Source organism: Schistocerca serialis, chromosome 3 (genome assembly GCF_023864345.2).
Source record: "Schistocerca serialis cubense isolate TAMUIC-IGC-003099 chromosome 3, iqSchSeri2.2, whole genome shotgun sequence".
Taxonomy (NCBI): Eukaryota; Metazoa; Arthropoda; class Insecta; order Orthoptera; family Acrididae; genus Schistocerca; species Schistocerca serialis.
The window spans coordinates 934605747-934628183 of NC_064640.1; the positions used below are offsets into that span (position 1 = coordinate 934605747).

At 46.0% G+C, this 22437-nt stretch overlaps 1 protein-coding gene across 1 annotated transcript in view; it reads left to right on the top strand.

The window, feature by feature from the left end:
- Positions 1–22437, top strand: part of LOC126471211 (ATP-binding cassette sub-family G member 5) — a 137809-nt gene that overhangs the window by 66383 nt on the left and 48989 nt on the right. The window contains exon 7 of the mRNA XM_050099327.1: positions 18687–18804. Within this exon, the coding sequence (XP_049955284.1) occupies positions 18687–18804 (118 nt within the window). The remainder of the gene's footprint in view (positions 1–18686; positions 18805–22437) is intronic.

The window sequence follows — 22437 nt, forward strand, 5'->3', positions numbered from 1 at the left end:
CTTCTCCTTGCCCTTTTCTCCGCTGCGGCGTTTGAGACCCCCTTTTCTTTCCTTTCCCTTTCTCTTTTTTCCTCCCTGTGCGTGTCTGAAGGCCGACCCACGCACTTCCATGCGTAGCCGGTGACGGGGTAACGCGTAATTCCCCGCCCCGGGTAGACAGGTAGGACACGTACGTACCCCCTGGTAACGGCCAGGCCCAGGGAGGGGTGATTACCCGAGCTGATACCTTCCGAAAGTGCCGATTGGTCCCTCCGTCCGTTTGTCGGGAGGTGTGACCTGAGGTGTGAACAATCACCTAAGGCGGGTGTGCCCTCAGTGAGGGCCCCCACAAGGGAGGAGCGCGCCATCGGAGACGCCGGTAATCATGGGGGATTCTTCCGCAATGGTTTCCTCACCTTCCACTATGTCTGCCCACAAATGTAAGTTCACTGAGTCTCAGCCACAGACGGTTCTTCCATCGTTGCCACAGTTCCTTGTTGTTTCTCGGTCTGACGAAGGTCACGACTTTTCCACGGTCAACCCTTTCATTATTCAGAAAGGTGTCGACGCAATTGCGGGTCCTGTGAAGTCTTGTTCCAGATTATGGAATGGCACCCTGTTGTTAGAAACACACAGTGCCCTCCAGGCTCAAAAATTGCTGCGTACTTCTCTGCTCCACACCTTCCCTGTCCGGGTGGAACCGCACCGTACCTTAAATTCCTCGCGTGGAGTCGTTTATACCCGCTCCCTCGATGGATTGTCTGACGAAGAAATTCAGCACTACCTGTCTGACCAGGGCGTCACGGCTGTTCATCGGGTTATGAAGAGGGTTGACTCGAACATCATTCCAACCCGCACTGTCTTCTTGACATTTGACAAAGTTCAACTCCCATCAAAAATCAAAGCCGGCTATGAGATAATTTCCGTTCGCCCTTATGTCCCAAACCCTACGCGTTGCTATCGATGTCAGCGGTTCAATCACACCAGCCAGTCCTGTTCCAATCCGGCCAAATGTGTTACGTGTGGCAGGGATGCCCATGAGGGTGCTTGTCCACCTCCATCCCCTCGCTGCATCAACTGTATGGGTGACCACGCTGCTTCCTCTCGAGATTGCCCCGTTTTTAAGGACGAAAAGCTCATCCAGGAAATAAGAGTGAAGGAAAAGGTGTCGACCTTTGCTGCTCGAAAGTTACTCGCCAGTCGACAGCCCACCGTGCCTCAGAAAGGAAAATACAGCACTGTCCTTGCTTCTCCTCGGCCAACAAAGGAGGCGGCCACGCAGACTTGCGACCTCACATTTAGTACCACGGTCGTCAGATCGGCCAGCGCAAAGATCGCCCGTTCAACCTCGCCACTTTCGCCTGCCCACTCTATGGCTCACCCTTCGTCGGGTTCTGCTAAATCTCGAGCCCAAAAGTCAGACGCCAAGTCTTCGAAAAAAGAGCATTCTCTAGAAGAGTTTTTACGTACTGCAACTTCACAACCATCGGTTCCTCCTTCATCTAAACATCATACCTCCAAGAAGGCTACGAAGAAACACAGTTCCTCTCCTTCTCCGCCGAGGCGTGTCCCACTACAGCACCACCTGGCGGAAATCGCCCTCGGCCATCTTCTGTGTCGCCGAGGCGCACTGCTGGTGGCCGGTCAACTGGCCGATCGTTGGTGGCAGGAGCTTCTCCTGACCAACCTATGGATTAGGATCTTCTGCCTTCGACTGAATGCCATTCAATGCTGTCGGTCGCAAGCTCTGAGCAGTCGTTGAGTTGACAGCACCCTTGGTCACGTTCCTCCATTTTCTGTTCACCCTATGTCCATTATCCACTGGAATATCCGTGGCATTCACGCCAATCGGGAGGAATTGTCGATCCTCTTAAGATCCTACTCGCCGGTCATCTTCTGTCTTCAGGAAACAAAGCTGCGTCCCCATGACCGCTTTGTTCTCCCTCATTTTCAGTCCATCCGATATGACCTCCCCTCTGTTGAAGGCACTCCAGCCCATGGAGGACTCATGATTCTGCTCCATGATACTCTCCTTTATCACCCAATCCCCTTAAACACTTCCTTCCAAGCTGTCGCCGTCCGTCTTTCCCTTTCTGGCTACACGTTCTCTCTTTGTACAGTATACATTCCATCGTCTACACCAATGGCACGAGCTGATCTCCTTCATCTTCTAGATCAGCTTCCACCCCCCTATTTGCTGGTTGGGGACTTCAATGCCCACCACCCGCTTTGGGGATCTCCACATCCTTGTCCACGTGGCTCACTATTGCTAGACGTCTTCCACCAAGCGGATCTAGTCTGCCTCAACACTGGGGTCCCCACATTTTTGTCTGCCTCCACGGCAAATTTCTCCCATTTGGACCTTGCGGTCGGTACTGTTCCGCTAGCTCGGCGCTTCGAATGGTTCGCCCTTGATGATACACACTCGAGTGACCACTTTCCATGTGTTCTTCGACTGCAGCCTCAACTGCCATATATGCGCTCGCGACGCTGGAAGTTTGCCCAAGCCGATTGGACACTTTTTTCGTCTCTAGCGACATTCGATGACCGTCGCTTTCCCAGCGTCGACGATGAGGTCACTCATTTTACCGACGTTATTCTCACAGCTGCGGAACGTTCAATACCACGCACCTCCGAATTGCCCCGGCACCCTCCAGTTCCTTGGTGGAACGAGGCATGCCGTGACGCAATACGTGAGCGGCGACGTGCTCTTCGCATTTTCCGTCACCATCCAACTTTGGCCAACTGTATCCGATATAAGCAGCTCCGTGCGCGATGCCGTCGCGTCATCCGCGATAGCAAGAAGGCAAGCTGGAAATTCTTTATTAACTCATTTAACACCTTCACTCCCTCCTCGGAAGTTTGGAGTCGGCTTCGACGGTTTTCAGGCGCGCCTAGTTTCTCCCCGGTCTCTGGGCTCACTGTCGCGCATGATACCTTAGTGGACCCCGTCGCAATTTCTAACTCATTGGGTCAGCACTTTGCTGAGATTTCGAGCTCTTCAAATTACCCGCCAGCGTTTCTCCCGAAGAAACGTGCAGCGGAAGTGCGACATCTTGCTTTCTCCTCTCAAAATCGCGAAAGCTACAATACTGTTTTCTCCATGCGCGAACTCCAACATGCACTCTCTTCTTCTCGCTCCTCCGCCCCAGGACCGGATGGTATCCATGTCCAAATGTTGCTGCATTTATCAACCCATAGCCTGCGTTACCTCCTTCGCCTTTATAATCGAATTTGGACCGACAGTACCTTTCCCAGGCGATGGCGGGAAGCTATTGTCGTTCCCGTTCCGAAACCTGGATAGGACAAACATCTCCCCTCTAGCTATCGCCCCATTTCTCTCACGAGTAGTGTCTGTAAGGTTTTGGAGCGTATGGTGAATTACCGTTTAGCTTGGTGGCTGGAGTCCCGCAGTCTTTTAACACCAGCCCAATGCGGATTCTGAAAGCATCGTTCTGCTGTTGACCATCTTGTTGCTCTCTCCACTTATATCATGAACAATTTTCTCCGGAAACGCCAAACGGTAGCAATATTTTTTGATCTGGAGAGAGCATACGATACCTGTTGGAGGACAGGCATCCTCCGCACACTGTTCTCTTGGGGCTTTCGAGGCCGGCTGCCCCTTTTTCTTCACGAATTTATGGCAGAGCGCACATTTAGGGTGCGGGTGAACACTACTCTCTCCCGTACCTTCTCCCAAGAAAATGGGGTACCCCAGGGCTCCGTGCTGAGCGTTGTACTGTTTGCTATCGCCATTAATCCAATTATAGATTGTCTCCTTCCTGATGTCTCGGGCTCCCTCTTTGTGGACGATTTTGCGATCTACTACAGCTCTCAACGGACCAGCCTTCTTGAAAGACGTCTTCAAGGATGTCTCGATCGCCTCCACTCGTGGAGCATCGAAACCGGCTTCCGTTTCTCACCCAGTAAGACCGTTTGTGTTAATTTTTGGCGATGTAAGGAGTTTCTTCCGCCCTCCTTACATCTAGGTCCTGTCAACCTTCCGTTTTCCGACGTCGCTAAATTCTTGGGTCTTATGTTTGACAGAAAACTGTGCTGGTCCTCCCACGTTTCCTATCTTTCGGCTCGCTGTCTGCGTTCCCTTAACACCCTCCGTGTCCTGAATGGTACCTCTTGGGGAGCTGACCGAGTGGTCCTTCTCCGCCTTTATCGCGCCTTAGTGCGCTCGAAGTTGGACTATGGAAGCATAGTCTACTCCTCTGCTCGGCCGTCTATTCTTCGGCGTCTCGACTCTATCCACCACCGTGGATTACGTTTAGTGTCTGGAGCTTCCTACACCAGTCCTGTGGAAAGCCTTTATGCTGAGACTGCTGAACCTCCGCTGTCCAATCGGCGGGCAGTCCTTCTGAGTCGTTATGCTAGCCATCTGTCTTCCATGCCTGCTAATCCAGCCCATGACCTTTTTTTCGACGCCTCCTTTGATGTCGGGTATGCAGGCCGCTCCTCCTCCCTACTACCCCCGGGAGTCCGCTTCCGTCAACTGCTCCATTCTCTTTCCTTCCGCTTTCCTAAAACCTTCTTGACAACTTGGGGTACAGCACCGCCTTGGCTCCGTCCCCGGATCGACTTGCTCAGAGACCTATGTCAATTTCCCAAGGATGGTACCCCTACACTTGTTTACCGTCGGGCATTTGCTGCTCTATGTGCACAAATGACGGAAGCCACATTTATTTACACCGATGGCTCGAAAACATCGTTAGGTGTAGGGAGTGCCTATATTGTTGGCGACACCCCAAATCACTTTTGGCTTCCCGACCAGTGTTCGGTTTATACTGCGGAGCTTTACGCTGTTCTCCAGGCTGTCCACTACATCCGCCGCCATCAGCGGATACAGTACGTAATCTGCTCAGATTCTCTCAGCTCTCTCCTAAGTCTCCAAGCTCTTTACCCTGTGCACCCTCTGGTCCACCGGATTCAGGACTGTCTGCGCTTGCTCCACCTGGGGGGCGTCTCAGTGGCGTTCCTCTGGCTCCCGGGACACGCTGGTATCTGTGGAAATGAGGCGGCCGATATAGCGGCCAAGGCTGCAGTCTCTCTTCCTCGGCCAGCTATTCAGTCTCTTCCGTTTACCGATCTACGGAGCGGTTTATGTCGCCAAGTTGCTCATTTATGGCATGTGCATTGGTCAACAATTCCCCACAATAAATTGCGGGAAGTGAAAGCTTGACCAATTCCCCACAATAAATTGCGGGAAGTGAAAGCCCTTCCTTGCGCTTGGACCTCTTCCTCCCGAACGCGTCGTCGGGAGGAGGTAATTTTAGCTAGACTCCGGATAGGGCACTGTCTTTTTAGTCATCGACATCTTTTAAGCGGTGATCCTCCCCCACTCTGTCCCCACTCCTCTCAGCTGTGGACGGTCAGACACCTTTTAATTGAATGCCCCTATTTTAATCCGTTACGCTCCCGTCTACAGCTATCGCCTGATCTATCGTCGATTTTAGCAGATGACACGCGCTCAGCTGACCGCGTTCTACAGTTTATTAGTGACAGTGAAATGACGTCAGTCATTTGAAGCCTTTTTTTGGGGGACAACCAACCCCTTTCTGTAGTGGATTTTTATGCATTCCTTCTGCCTTTAGTTTCTCAAATTTTATGACTTTGTTCCCATTGCTGCTGATTTTCAATTTCGTTTTTTCCTGTTTTCTACGTCACGGGCTGGGCGCTAATGACCATAGAAGTTTTGCGCCCTAAAAAAAAAAAAAAAAAATTGTGGAATACCACCATGACCACTCTTCTGTCATACGCCAGATTGTAAGAGAAGAAATGCAGTATTTTATGGCAGCCAGAACTTGTCGGATCAAGTACATTAGAGATAGTGGCTATGAACATTGAACCAACCAAGAGGTAATAGGGAATGTTGAAGAAGAGTAGTATTGATCTTTGGCACCAACCCCAATCACCAATCAAACACACCACGAAGAATGGACCCAGCCAACTCAGACTTACACTACTACTGTCCAACAACAACCTGGCATTTGATAAACACCTGTGCAACTCTCCTCCACCAAGTAAAATGCCCCAGAGGGGAACAGACATTTGGAGGACAGAGGACAACACACCAGTCTATTTTCACTGTGGATGCCCTGGAGTGGAGAAATAAGGCGAGTGTTTGATAACTATTACACTGCAAGGCGTCAGCCATCACAACAGTCCTATTCATGCCAGTCAACTACGAACATTTATAGATGATCTGTGGGCTGAAGCTCATTGCTGTATTCTGGATGAGGTAGCTCCCCAACATACCCATTGCCTTAGAGGTGCTAACTGCTTGTCTAGCCACAAAAGTCATGAAAACCAAACGAGTCGACCATCTGTGGAGGTGGCACCATCAGATGGAAGTTCTCTATGAACGGCAGTTACCAAGATGACAGGAAATGTCATAGACATCATCATCAAAGGCCAACCACTCTGGACACAAGTCTACTAGGGTACTTCTTTATCTGTAATGTTGAATGCTTATTGTCACCAGTTAAAGAAGACTGTGTTATGTGATGCAAAAGCAATTGCGCTGTAGGTGGCAAAGGGGAAATACATCCAGCCTACAGGAAGAAGCATTGCAAGAATAACAATCGATAACAGAACACACTCTTTCAAATTTGTCATTTTATCAGAATATGGTCATACTGTTATTCTTGGATAGGACTTCTTGCAGTTATCACAAAAAGTAACAGACTTTGGAAGATCAGAGCTCCAGATTGGTGGAACAATTTCAACATGCACACGTAACAAAAATTGCTCTGGATGGTTGTTTAACATTGAAGACATTGTTATCCTGCCATAATCAACAAGATGAGTTCGTCATCATTTGAGACGTACAGTTAAACTGTAAAATGTTTTCAGTTGCAAAAAGCTGCTCTTACTTATAAAAGAAATCTACATGCCATTGACGATCATAAGAACTTTTTATCACTAATTGTCATGCTTAGCCACAATTCATATCTTGAGTTATGTGTGTAGGGAGAGCTGAACCAGTCCAGGATGGGTAGCTTGTTACCATTGACAAAGAATATACTTGGCTACCACTACAGACTACACCAGGAGTGGAAGCTGCCATCGAATTGCCAATAGGATCTGGCCTGACTGGGGAATGATGTCGGCGAATAATAGCTATTCTGCAACAATATTTAATGCTATAAAATCTGGAGTGGAGAAAAGACAGACTTACGATAAAACACCATATCTGCAGTGGCGTCATCCACCAACTAGGCAGCGTTCATGTAGTGTATCTTCGGCTGAATGACAGACAATCTGGGAGGAAGTTGAGAAGATGAAGATGGTGTGAAATGGTGTCATTGAACCTTCAGAGAGTCCTTCATCCTCTCTGGTGGTTCTCGTGAAGAAGGAGGGTGATACACTGCACATCTGCTTTGAATACTGATGACTGAACAAAATCACGAAGAAAGATATCTATCCACTGCCACACAGTGATGATACCCAGAACTGCTTGAAAGGAGCAAAGTATTTCTCAACTATGGACATGCAGATAGGCTACTGACAAATCAAGATTGACGAGGCTGACCGGAGGGACTACCTTCTCAGCTGCTCTTGCCCTCTGTTTGTTCGAAGTTACACCATTTGACTGTGTAATGCTCCAACCACCGTCAAAAATATGTTGGACAACCTGCTTTGACAACTAAAAATGTGCTATGTATCTATGCTATCTGGAGGACGTTGTCTTTATTTTATTTTATTATTTATTTAATTATTTGAAAACAGACGTGTTGAAATGAAGTGTGCTCAGATTACAGGTCTCCACCTGAATCCAGAAAAGTACCTCTTCACCACCTAAGATATTAAAATCTTGAGGCACCTAGTGAATGATGATGGTGTCCATGCTGATCCAGAGAAAGTAAGAGCAGTCGCAGATTTTCCAACTCTTCAACACATGCATGATGTGAGAAGTTTTCATGAAATGTGCTTATACTACTGGCAATTCATAAAGGACTTCATTCTAAGGCACATCCCTTACAAGAACTACTTTGGAGAGTCTCAAAAATTTTCCTGGAATGATGCACAAGAAATGTTTTTCCTTGTCCTTAAGGAGGTGCTAACATCATCTCCAGTCCTAGCTTTGTCTGATGAGAATGCTGAGACAGAACTTCACACAGATGCTAGTAGTTTTCGGGTAGGGGCAGCTGTGGCGCAAATTCAGGAAGGTGCTGTAAAGTTGATAGCTCATGCTTTACGAGTACTGTCCATGTTTGAGAAAACCTTCTTTACAGCTGAGGAAGAGTGCGTAGCAGTTGTTTGGGCCATCAACAAGTTCCGACTGTATTTATCTGGCAAACAATTTACTGCTGTGATGGATCACCAGTCTCTGTGCTGGTTGACTAGCCTGAAGGATCTGTTGGGTTGACTGGTGAGATGGGTACTGAGGTTCCAGGAGTACGACATCACAGTGGTATATAAAAACAGACACAAACACAATGACACTGACTGCCTTTCAAGGAATCCTTAGGCAGAGCAGCATGGATGAAATCTTAGTCATTGCTGTATTAAATGGCATTTCTGCTGAAAAAAATGAAGATCCAGCATTGCTGAAACCAGAGAAACCTTGAAGAATGAGGAACCAACCAAAGGAGGAGGCCAATTAATAAATGAAACATTGTATATGTTGTGGTCTTCAGTCCTGAGACTGGTTTGATGCAGCTCTCCATGCTACTCTATCCTGTGCAAGCTTCTTCATCTCCCAGTACCTACTGCAACCTACATCCTTCTGGATCTGCTTAGTGTATAAGGGTAACTATAATTTGATGGGGCAGAAATGGTTGCTCGTCATCCCAGATCATCTGTGGCCATTGATCCTGAAGTATTTCCAAGACACTCCAATATCTGGTCACCTAGGATTCACAAATAGTCTAGACCATATCATTGCAGGTATTACAGGCCAGGTCTCCACTGATCCATTAGGGACTATATGAGCCACTGGAAGGAATGCCATCAACTGAAACATGTGCCGCAATTACTTGCAGGGCATCTGCTACCCGGCCAGCCTGCAGCAACACCATTCAACCAAATAGAATAGTCGTCTTTGGGAGGTTCCCGAAATTGACTAATGGCTATGAATGGATAGTGGACTGTACTGACTACATCACCTACTATGTTGTCACGAAAGCTGTGCCAACTACTGAAGGTCTGGAAATTGCAAAGTTCCATGTAGAATGTCATTTTGAAGTACCTTGTGTGACAATCTCTGATAGTAGACAAGTTTCCCACTTGAGACTAGTGTTGAAGATAATTTCACATCGCCCACAGGATGATGACAGCCCACCATTCACAGACACATGGCCTCACTGAAAGCTTTAATCAGATGCTGGCAGATATGTATGTTGATGGCAAACAGAGACATTGTGATACAATACTGCCCATTGTGACATTTACATGCAACACTGTGAAGCAAGGCACTACCGGCTTCACACCATTCTTTCTGCTCCACAGTCGCTTGGTCAAAATGCCAATGAATACACTGTTCCCATTCCAGTAATATGATATTCAGGATGACTGCATCAAACACAGGACCAAAGTAGTAAGGCAGTTTTTTGTAACTGCGACAGGAATGGTCTTGGGGTTGCTGCTAACAAAAATGTGGCAGGACCGAACAGGAACGGCCCGCAAACAAACAAGACAGACGAATGGGAATGGAAGGACAAGCACGATGACAGACAACCGAGCAAGACACAAAGATCAACAACAAAATATTAAGCAGCAGGGTCACAAGAGATAATCTCATGAAATCAAAACAACGTCCCCTCATAAGCGGGAAGTAAGCACATGCAACGTAAACACGATGTCTGTAAGCAAGATATCAACAGACTCAAAGTGAATACCAGACTCCCTCACTGCGTGAGAGGCAGCTGCCTAAATACACGACAGGTTATGTCGCTATTGGCCGCTAGAACCACGTGCTCCACAGTGGCACCCTCACATTAGACCTCTAGTGGTCATAGAGTTCCATGCCAACTGGCATGGATTCAAAACCTGCGGTGCTCAGTGCCCTATCCCACCCCCCTGAAACTTGTGTGTAGGGGCAAAAAATGCACCGGACAGTGTCGTGGTGGTCGGCAGATGGGAGAAGACCCAGGCTCGTCAACTGCCATTGTTTGGGAAGAAGAGACGTCTTGAGGTGTCCATGATGGTCAATCCAGAGGCCAGGGCATTGGAGGGAACCTCCAATCCACCTGGGGGCGGGGAAAGCCAGCAGCAGGCTCGCGGAGAGGCAACAACTGGGGTCAGTTGCGGCAACTCGAGGACCATGTCTGTACCAGGAGGAGGCAGCGTAGGAGGAGGCAGTGGCGGGAGTCCCACAGTGGTACGTCGGCGGAGCACCAACCCTTTTGACATCTACACTGACATCACATGCTACCTGTGGGCTGCGACGACCGTGGCGAGCGTCCAACCCGACTTGCTCCCATACACGCGGGCCCACACGGCCCTGCCAGGGGCATAATGCTGAGAGGTCCGGGAGCAGTGGTGGAAGGGTGACGGCATCAGCAAATGGGAAAGGGTCCACGTCTGCCACCCGTATAGGATCTCCGCCGGACTATGTCCGTCAATTGGCATGGTGCGATATGTGCTCAAGAACAGGGTGAGGGCCGATGTGATGGGAGATGTTTCGACCACCTTTGTCAACTGTTGTTTAAATGTGTGGACAAGTCTCTCCGCTGCACTTTTGGAGGAAGGGTGGAAAGGCGGGCTACGGATATGTTTGATACCATTGGCCTGACGGAAGACGTGGACGGAGGGTGCCACGAATTGGGGGCCCTTATCGGAGACAATGTGTGAGGCAGGCCCTCAATGGTGAGAACCTGGGCCAGGGATGAGTGTGGTCTCTGGTGTGTGGTGGTGGATACCATGCGGGCGACATATGGGTATTTGGAGTAGGCATCAACGATAAGTAACCACATGGACCCGAGAAACGGTCCCACAAAATTGAGAATGATATGATCCCTGGGCCGGTGAGGCATAAGCCAGGGGGCGAATGACTGAGGGGTGAGGGGGAGGGGGGTGTTTGCCTGGTGACACACACACACAGTGCACCTATGGACCAAGCAGTCAATTTTGCCATCGATGCCGGGCCAATACACATGCCGGCAAGCCAAAACTTTCATGCAGGACATAGCCCAGTGCCCGCTGTGTAACAAACAGAGCACGTGATGTCGAAAATACCAAGAAATGACCACCCGATAGGCATCCGACTCCGTGGCCAACAGAAGGACATCATCGACCATGGGGAGCGTGTGGGACAGGTGGTGCCAGGGGCTGAAGTTGGTCTGCATCCAACGAGTAATATAGGTGGGCCAACTGTGGACCATGTAGCGGAGAACCTGCTGCAAGATAGGGTGTCTGCGCCTTGGCAATGTGAGCAGCCATAAGAGGCAGACCATCCAGTGGATCCCAGCGGGCAGAATCAGTGTGAAAGCAGAGGACCTCCTGGTGGTCAAACGCAGGATTGGGGCCTGGTGGGGGACAAGACAAAGTGTCCGTGTTAGCATGGTGGGTGGTGGGCTTATACCAGATTGTGTAAGTGTAATTCCGTATAAATAATGCCCAGTGCTAGAGACTAGAGATGGGCAAAGTCATTCATCCTTGGGAACTAGTTCACTGGTGATCGCTCTTTTAACCGTTACTTTTTACTCGTTCACCGTTCATTGTGCTTGGTATATGGTTCTTATGAAAAATTGAAAATTAGTAGCATAGGTGACTGAAGATGGAAGGCACCAAGAGGGGGACTTACCTCCACCCTGGAGTACAGAGTTTTTTTCGTAACAGAATTCTCACATACTTGTAATTTTCGTGATTCTGCAAAACATCTTGTTTAGCCATCTGTAGCGTTATGTGGTTGATCGCAGTGAAATAATAAAGGTGACGTACGAAAAAGCGACCCTGAGTACAGACTGCTTGGCAATTACACACGTTTTGTTGACTGCTGCGAGCAGAATAGATAAACATGTAATAATTAGGCAGTGAAGAAATAACAAATAAGCTAATGCAAACAACTTCAAAACAATAGATGATGATCGGTAAGTGACAATGAGCAGTCTAGTACTTGGGGCCTATTTTTCGTGCGCCACTGAAATAATATTGTAGGAGTTATCATATTCTCTTTACAAAATGTGACACCATACACTCTATTATGAAGTGCAGCCTTCATTCGGTTGTAAGTCGGTCTGCCTTCCATAACAATGAATGTGCTCTTTTACCTTGGATCAAAAAAAGACGGAAAATGGCCACTCATGTATGCCATGCCGACGTCCTTTGCATGTGTAATAACAAAAAAATCTTGCCTTTTTACAAGTATTTGTTCAACTGTTTATCGAATTTGTAAAGTAAGCTGATACGCCGTTTTGTTACCTGAAAAGATGTAGGTATTACATACCATGTAATTTTTATGTAGTTTACGTAATTATAAAATACATTTTAATTACCGGTTGTGGATGCTGAATAGAATACAAAAAGAACCAGAAGTTCACAGTTCAAAAAAGGTTTCAAACAGATCTAGAAAAGGCATGCGAAGCAAACAAAACGAACAACAACAACTCAATACTGAACTAACTATGAGCAGTCGGCAGTGGAACTGCGACAAGTGGCCATATGAAGAAGGAAGAGTCCGGCCTAGCGAGACTGAGACGGAGACAGATGGGAACGGGACCGAGCCTGGAACGAGACCGGCCGATGTGCCGTTACGGGAATGAGACCAACCGTTTCCCGTTCCTGGGAACCATAAGTAGAAAGCCGCAATCAAAGTGAACTATGAAAGACTGTTCCTTAGAATTTGTTCCTCGCTCATTCCATTAATCTTGGTGAACCGTTCCTTTGGACCTGTTAGTTGCCAAATGACTCATCTCTACTGGAGACATTGAGCTGTCCTCTCTGGAAGGTGAGAGTCGGGTCAGAAAAGTGTAACTAAGCGCTTATGGTCCATCAGGAGGGTGAATTTTTCCCCAAAGAGATAGATGTGAAATTTTTGGATGGCGAACACTATTGCCAGGGCCTCCTTTTCAATCTGGGAGTAGTTCCATTGTGCTGGGGTTAACGTCTTAGATGCATAAGCAATGGGCTGTTCTGAGCCATTGGTATTCCAATGTGCAAGGACTGCCCCAATGCCGTATGCCGACGCATCAGCTGCCACAACCAAGGGGCAGTCTGGAGAGAAGTGAGTAAGGCAAGGGGCAGACTTCAGCAGGTCTTTAAATGGAGAAAAGCTTGGTCACAGGCAGGAGTCCAATCAAAAGGTACGACTTTGCGATGCAAGTGATTGAGGGGTTGAGCAACGGAGGCAGCTTGGGGTTAGAACTTTAAGTAATAAGTAACCTTGCCCAAAAATACCTGGAGTGCAGATAAGTCCTTGGGATGAGGAAGCGCCTCAATGGCCGTGACATTGCGATCCGAAGGGCGAATGCCATCTTTGCTAAGCCAGTGGCCCAAGTATTACACTTCCGGTTGAAAAGAAACAACACTTGTCCAGCCGACAACGTAAACCTGCAGATTGCAGAGTGTGAAATAAGGTGCTGAGGTTGTGCAAATGTTCCTGGCGGGAACACAGGGTGACAAAGATGTCGTCCAGATAATTCACACAGGCTGGGATAGGCTGTGTAAGCTGCTCCAGAAACTTCTGGAAAATTGCTGGCGCTGAAGGGACACCAAGTAGAAGGTGCTTGTATTTGTATAATCTGAAAGATGTGTTGAGGACCATGATGTTCTGGGAATCCACATCCAACGGTAACTGGTGGTATGCCTCAGCCAGGTCGATCTTGGAAAAGTACTTGCCCCCTGCAAGCTTGGCAAGAAGGTCTTCCTGTCGGAGAATGGCTTAAGTGTCTACTAAGGGCTAAGCATTGACAGTAGTGCTGAAGTCCCCACACAGCTGAAGGGACCCATTGGGTTTCTGTAAGACCACCAGTGGTGTTGCCCAAGCACTGTATGTCACAGGCTCTAGGACGCCAGCAGCCTGGAGCCAATCAAGTTCCTGCTTAACTGCTGGCTGTAAGGCCACCGGAATGGGTCTGGCCCGGAAAAAGCGAGGCTGCGCATCCGGCCGAAGTGTGATGTGCGCCTGAAAACATGAAGCACACCCGAGATCCGTTGCAAACAATGATGCAAAAGCCGAGCACAGATCATCAAAGTCCTGAAAAGGAACAGCCGTGGAAATGACCTTAACTTCATCGGAAATTGAAAAGCCGAACAGTGGAAATGCATCCAGGCCAAAACTATTCAAAGCCAATGGATGGTTGATGACAGCCAGATAGGGAGCCAGGGAACATGTTTGTATGTCGCCTGGATGACAAACTGCCCACAACAGGGAATGGAACTGTTGCCATAGGTGACCATACGCCGAGACGGAGGCGACAACACAGTGGAGCCCAGGTGGGTATATGTCGCAATATTAATCAGGGAGACGGTGGCCCCAGTGTCGGACATCTTCAGTAAAAAGGCAGAGTGAGAGGAATAACTTCCGTGCTGATGGGTCCTCCAGCGAGACAACAGATTGCAAAGCATGTACTATATCCTGAGGCCCAGTAGGGGCAGGACGGGAGCGAGTCGAGCGATTACGACAAACAGATCAAATGTGGCCCTCTTTCTCACACAGCATGCACGTTTTCCAGTGTTGGAGGCAATCAACTAGAGAGTATGCGGTAAAGCACTGTGGGCAAGATGGAAGTGGGCCGCACAACCCGCGACAAGGGGCGACCAGAGGCTCTGATGTCATAGAGACATCAGACAAAGAGGAGGCCCGACAACACTGGCGACTATTGGCCGGGCCACGTCTTATGTCGCGAGGGTGGAACCCGCAGAGATGCACTGATCGCCGCCACTTGCGGCCACACCATGAGCTCGTTGGCCACCTGAGCAATTTCAAATGAGTGGGTCATGCGGAGAGTCTCTTCCAGTGAGGGATTATCTAGTTTCAGCGCCGCTGTGCAGGCCTCAGGATCGGGAGCCAGCTGAACCACCACATCTTGTATCAGGGAGTCCACATACAAAGCCTTGTACTGCAGATTGGTGCATGTAAATTCACATCGACAGCTGAGACCCTGCAACTCCGTGATCCAGGAATGATATGATTGGCCAGGCTGTTTATGGCACTGGTGGAACTCCAGCTGAGAGGCGACCACATGGTAGCACTGTGAATAATAGTTTGTCAGCAAAAGGCATAGCTCCTGGAAAGAGAGAGCCACAGGATCTGACAAGGGTGCCAACTTGCGAAGAAGAATGAATGTGTCTGGGGAGCCCAAGACAAAAACGACCACCATTGCAAGGGGTCATCCGTGACTTGAAAAGTCGTGAGATGTTGTTTCAGCCAATGTAAGTATGTTTCTCAGTCTTCTATAGCGTCATTAAATGGTGGGAATGACAGTGGACATGGGAAAGAATTGGACACCTGAGGACTCAGAAGCTGTGGCGGTAATGCATCCTGGGCATCGACTTTGTCCATTACCAACCACATCGACTTTGTCCATTAGCAACAACATCGACTTTGTCCATTAGCAACAACATCGACTTTTGTAAGATGTGTAACTGGAGCTGCTGCTGCTGCTGCTGCATGAGCTGCTGCCGTGGTTCCAGTAGACAGACCAACTTAGCCTCCATGCTAACAGTGACTACCGTTTACCTCATCGCCAAAATGTTGTAACTGCAACAGGAATGGTCGCAGGGTTGCCGCTAATGAAAACACGGCGGGATTCAACGGGAGCGGCCTGCAAACGAACAAGACAGACAAACGGGAATGGAAGAACAAGGACGACAACAGACAACCGAGCAAGACACAAAGATCAACAACAAAGTATTACGCAAGGGGGTCACAAGAGATAACCTCACGAAATCAAAACAATGTCCACTCGTAAACGGGAAGTAAGCACATGCAACGTAAACATGATATCTGTAAGCGAGATATCAACTGACTCAATGTGAATACCAGATTGCCTCACTGCATGAGAGGCAGCCACCTAAATACACAGCAGGGTATGTCACTATTGGCCACTGGGACCACGCGCTCCACAGTGGTGCCTCACATTAGTTTCGGGGCTAAGAGCGTGCACAGCCATGGCTTACAGCATGACTGCTGCAGAGGCCTCTAGGGGTCATAGAGTTCCATGCTGTTTGGCGCGGATTCGAAACCCATGGCGCTCGGTACCAGACAGTCGGTTCACATACCAGTCCTGGACATCCAGGACAAACACCGAGAGTGCTATAATGCCAAGCGCCAACAAGTGAGATACAGCCCAGAAGACTTGATATGAAGTTTCATGTCTTTGCAGAAAGTAAAGGTATTGGAAAAGTTACTAAAGGGCTTCTATGGTCCGTATCGTATCCTTCTTCACTTTTCAGGCGTCACATATGAAGTTAGGAATTGTGACCCTTCATCCACAAGAGAAAAGTGCAGAGATGTTGCACGTGCCTTCTGTATGAGGCCGTACTACAGTCCAGAGGTGCAGATCAACAATGGGAGGTTCGAGGAAACTGAAGACCTAACTTTTCTTGATCACAAAGCTTTGATGGGAGGGGCTACCTTTGATGCTCATTGTAGTGAAGAGGGTGTAACAACATGCCCATAACATAGGGATTTGCCAACACCACCCTGCAGAGAACCATTGACTAGATCTAGATCCCAGGTACTGTAATCAGCTGCAGTGAGAACCTCTGAACTGTGGGTCATTGTTACTTCAGGAGAAAACGATGCCAGGAGTAGTGGTGCACTCAGTAAAGCATAGTGGTTAGCTTTGCTGGCAGATGTTTTGCGGATCACCAGTTCAAACCCAACCACCAGCAAGTAGTCGTGGTGGTGGTGGTGGTGGTGGTGGTGGCAGTAGTAGTAGTAGTAGTAGTAGTAGTCGTGGTGCATACGTTCATAGCACTTTTGTTTTATGTGTTGGCATTTGGTTGCTATGGGTTTATTTATCAATTGTAATATTTTATTTGTTGTTCACTGTTGCCTTTTGAGTTTGCATATTGTCATTTTTTCATTTGGAGATAGTGATTGGAGTTGTGGATGCTAGAAAGTAGAGTGCCAAATGGAGGAACTAGGACATTTCCAGCATATTCTTCTGTTTGAGTTCAATAGAGGGGTGACAGCAACAGAGGCAGCCCGAAACATTCGCACAGTGTATGGGATAATGCCATTGGACAGAGCACAATAAGAAAATAGTTTTCTCATTTTAAGGAGAATTGTTTTGACATTCGTGACTCCATGTTCAAGAAGTCCTTCTGGGTTTGATGAAGATCATTTAAACACATAAGTGTACTTGAGAACTGGCAAATGTGATGTATCATGATCATTCCACCATTATGCGACATTAGCATACGATGAAGAAAGCTCAAAAATTGGGTTAATGGGTACCGCATGCTCTAAGTCAAAACCACAATAATCAGTTGCTGGCAGTATGTGCATATCTGCTTACTCGTCATCAGTTGGCTCATGAACAACACTGACCATTCATATCCTGTATCATTACTGGTATCCTGGTATTCCATATCATTACTGGTAAGAATAAGAAAGGAATGGTTGAACTCAAACAAAGCAGCAACTCACAGTATGAAGACCAGCATGCATCTACAAAAGATAATGTCCTGCATTTGATGGAACAGCCATAGTGTGGTTACTATGAATTGCTTTTTCAAAGTGTAACCATTACTACTGACATTTATTGTCAACAAGTAAGACGTCTTGCAGACACAATTCAATCAAGTAAGACATCTTGCAGACCTCTTGCAGACACAATCCAAGAACAGCACCCAGGAAGACAGCGGGAAGTGATACTACTGCACGACAGTGCCTGCTCTTGTTCTACTGGACTGACAAACACTGTGCAGGAGTTGGGTTGGGAAGTCATTCTGCACCCACCTCTTTTGGTGCTCTCGGATTTCTACCTTTCTTGCTATCTATCAAATTAACCTCAAGGAATTTCTTTTCTGGCTGAACATGAATTCCAAACATGGCTTGACGAGTTCTTCGCCTCAACACCATGTGATTTCCACAGTAATGGGTTCGAAAAGTTACCCCATCATTGGAAGACTTTTGTAAATAGTGAAGGAGAATATGTTATTGATGACGAAAGTCTCTGTTATATGTCTATTAAACTTATGGAAAAATGCTACAAACTTGTGCACCAACCCAGTAGTAGTAGTAGTAGTAGTAGTAGAAAAAGATGAAGAAGAAGAAGAAGAAGAAGAAGAAGATCTGTTTTACAGAAATATTGGACATATCATGGTATTAAGATTTAATAACGAAGAAATAAAATAATTCAAATATACAGACATATGTTTTATTAAGTAATTATTCATTCTGGAAGGTTATTGGAATGTATTTGTAATGTTTTTATATTCTGGAATATTTCATGCTTGTATAAAAAGCACTTTGTCCTGGAGGTCAGTTCTGTTGTGGCTGTACAATGGTGTCAGTATTAAATGTACGTTCAGTTCTAAGTGTTGTACTTCTTTGACAACCCTGGCTGTGGATTTGGACTTTATTGTGCTTTTCACGTGACAATATATATCTTTCTGTATTTATGCTTCAGGTTTCTTTCATTAATTAGTTATAAGTGAACACTCTCCAGGTACAAAAATGAAAATATGTTCAAAATGCAATGTATAAAACAGTTATCTAGAAGCTTTGTCCTCAGTATCCCATCAGTAGGCTGCTTTCAAAATCTAAATGCCTGAAAATTTTTTAAAAAATACTTTGTTCACAGGAGGTGTTTGGCAACTACATTCAACCTAAAGAGAACAGGTGTGACTTGTCTTGCCTTACGTTTGCTGGCATTGCCGATATTTCATTTTCTGTTGTGGATCTTCTACAGTGGAATGCAGGTCAGTACTTTATTTGTAAATTTCAAAGACACTGTAAGTCGTGTTATAGAGGTCTATACATAATGACTGAAAAGAATATCCTTACCTATGAGCCTCTGCAGTCGTTATTGTTCAAAACACTATTCTGTTTTCATAAAATTCTCAATTTCTGTGGTGCTTGCAAAATTTTATTACTGTCTATTCATTTGGTTCAATATTAACAGCCATGTTCAATAGCAGTCAGTAATTGAATTTTCATAAAATTTCAATGAGATCTCATCCTTCCTTTCTCATTCTGACTGCTAAATTTAAATCAACCTGTACAGTGAGATTCTACACGCATCCTGACAGGTCAACATTGTTATCTGTTCTTGTTAATAATATCCAGAACATTTAGTGACTCACATTACTTATTCCATAATTACTCTCCCTGTGATTTTTATTCACTGGTTGCCTCTGTGATAATTATGCTGTGGTTATAATTAAACTTTCACTACTTGAGCCAGTGAGACTGAAAACTATTTACCATATGGGTACCCAGCTTTATAGGAAGTAAATACCAAGTGTTTATAATTAAAATTCCATTACTCATGGAGGTCCAGAGTGTTCTGTAATTATTGTATGGCAGTGAAACTTGGTAGATATTCTAATGCATTAATGAGGAACCAATTTAAGTTGGAAAAAATGGTTCCAATTTTGGCCATCACATGTGAATGTGGCACTGTATACAGTTTGTATGAAAATATGACATCCACACTCTCATTTGACAAGCCATAATATGAGTGAACAGTATGTCTATCAAGAAGAGTGTCACATGAATTATCCATCCTGTGGTGAACAGTACAGAAAGTTTTGCAGTCCGTATTACACTGGTACCCGTACGAAATCCAGACAGTGCAGCAGTGGGAATCTCATGATCCACAACGATGTTCTGAATTTTCTCTTTGGTTTCTTGCATGAATCGAAGTTGATGACATGGCTAGGCAATATTCTATGGAGTTACAAGGCACATTTTACTCTACAGGGTGCAGTGAATACACAGATCCATGCGTTGGGTACAAAGAGCCATTGCGCTCACCATATGTGACTGTGTGATGTGGATTCACAAGCACCATTATTCTTGGTCCATTCTTCTTTGAAGAGAATACAACCAGAGAGCCTGTCAGGTGTGCAGTGACATCTGCACGTTATCAAGTCATCTTTGTGTAGTGTGTGATTCTTGCTTGGAAAGAGCACAACTATGTGGAAACCACAGTTTTCATGCAAAATGGTTAGTAATCACACAGTACTTTTGGATTAAAGACCACTTACCAAAAAGCGGATACATTGAGTTGCCGAAGACACACACACAAATCAATAGACCTTTGACACACACACACACACACACACACACACACACACACACACACACATTGTGCCGGCAGGAGCGTAGAAGTGTGTGTGTGTGTTTGTGTGTGTGTGTGTGTGTGTGTGTGTGTGTAGCTGTGTAGCTTTTATTCTGCTGTACTCTAGTTCATCAAAGCATAACTTGGAAATATAGCAAGTTTTCTTTCTTATGTGTGTGCCTATTGACAAGTGAATGCTTCTGCTTTTTGGTGCATGATCTCTTTTAATCCAAAAGTACAGACTGTATCAAAAAGAACTGTCTGTAATGTTGGAAAGGGCAAACTGTAGTGACGTGGTACAGGATGGGGCACCACCGCACTGACATCTGGAAGTGTGGGAATTTTTAAATCAAAGTATTACTGAACGATGGATTGGTCACACTGGACCAAATGACTCAGTGTTACATTACTGGCCTCCCAATGTCACTGGATCTGACTGTATGTGATTATTTCTTGTGGGGGGTTTATGAAAGCCTGTGTTTATATGTCTCTGTTACCAATAACAATGAATGAACTGAGACATCGCATAACAGCAGCTGTGGAAGCTGTAACTAAGACATGCTCGCTGAAGTGTGGGAACAATTTGAATATCGTGTTGACATATGTTGTGCATCTCAAGGGGGGCCATATTGAATGCTTATGGGGGGAAAAAAAACAAGTTGTTGAGTTTCCCATTCATCAAAAAACAAAATGCATTATATATGTTTATTAGCTTCAGAAATATAGATGTGCCAAATCAGATGATTCTTTCAAATACACCCTGTATTTACATCCTACAACATTTATACCAACCTTATAGAAATGATGTTTAGATTGTTCAGTACAGGATTTGCGTTGTTAGTAGTGTTAGTGTCGTGACATGCTGTTAGGTGCTGGTACTGTATGGCAACATAGTGTTTAAGCACAAGCATCAGTGAGCATTACAGTTGCAGACTGTCACATTCGGTATGGACAAGGTGAGCAGGGCTTTACTTGCAAGGTTGTTTCATCAAAACAACAGCAATAGTATCGACGCATGGAAGGAATATGGAGAGGTCCTCTTTCCACAGCACCAGGGTTGAAGAACATGATTTGGAAGTTCAAATTAATTGGCAATTTGGGATTAGCTCGTGGGAGATGCCAACAGCCAATAGTGAAAATTGTTGAAGTAATTACTGTTGCCATGGCTGAGAATGCTGGATGCAATGTGCGGTCTCAGAGCAGTGCAAGAGTTATGTCACGCCAGCTGAACATTTCATTTTCCATGGTTCAAAAAGTGCCGTGAACAAGTGTGAAATGGTACCTCTAGTGCGGTCCCAAGCTGTCATGGTTATAGGTAGTCATCACACTGAACATCATTTGTAATCTGGAACATAAACATGGTCCACTGTTAACAAATTTTGCCCTGTAATGTCAAAATTAAAATATTTCTTCCAATGGTTTGTTCATTATTTATTTTCCTCGTGCCATTACAAATGTTTCCACAAAGTGCCATCATCCTATGATATCTCATTCTTCATGGGAGCCCTCTCAAGTAGTGAAAGTTTCATAACAAACACCATGTAGAATGTATGACAGTTGGATGACTTTACTTCCCTTTCATTTTCGTTATAGTCTTTTCTAAATTATTCACTTCTAATTGCTTAAAATCTCAAAATTTGAAATTTCATTATTGCACATAATTTTTATGTCCTTCAGATGCCTTGTCATCTTGCATGTTTTTCCACTGTAGCATCTGCCCCTACTGAACTGATGCTGCTCCAGCCTCTGTATCTCACATTGCAGTGATGCCGTTATGAAGTATCTTTATTATTAACATACCCCACTGGTGGTGTGTGATGTGAGGGGAGAGGAGGGTGGTTTGTTGTCAGGAGGAAAAGGTAGCAAGTGCTTTTGTATGTTTAGAAATAAAATACATATTACAGGTCTATTTTGACGGGAAAAACAGTGATGAATGTTTCCAAATTTTTTTAATCAAAGAAGGAAACGTCTGCTTCACCAATAATAACAAAATCACAATTACAATCTTTCACAGGCGTGAAGACTTGTCAGTAGGATGATCCTAAAGCCTGAAATAGTAGCACAATTGGGATCTTCATAGACAGGTGCCTTTGAATGGAAAATATTCTAAATGTGAATAAGCTGTCCTAAATAACACTAGCATACGAGCAGAAAAGCCTACCTTGGATAGAGTCTGATTGTGCCAAGAGAGCAATGACGAAGGATGAATACAGTGGTGTCAGTCCCTACGATGGGCTTAGAGAGTGTCCTAAGACGGTAGTGTGAGTAG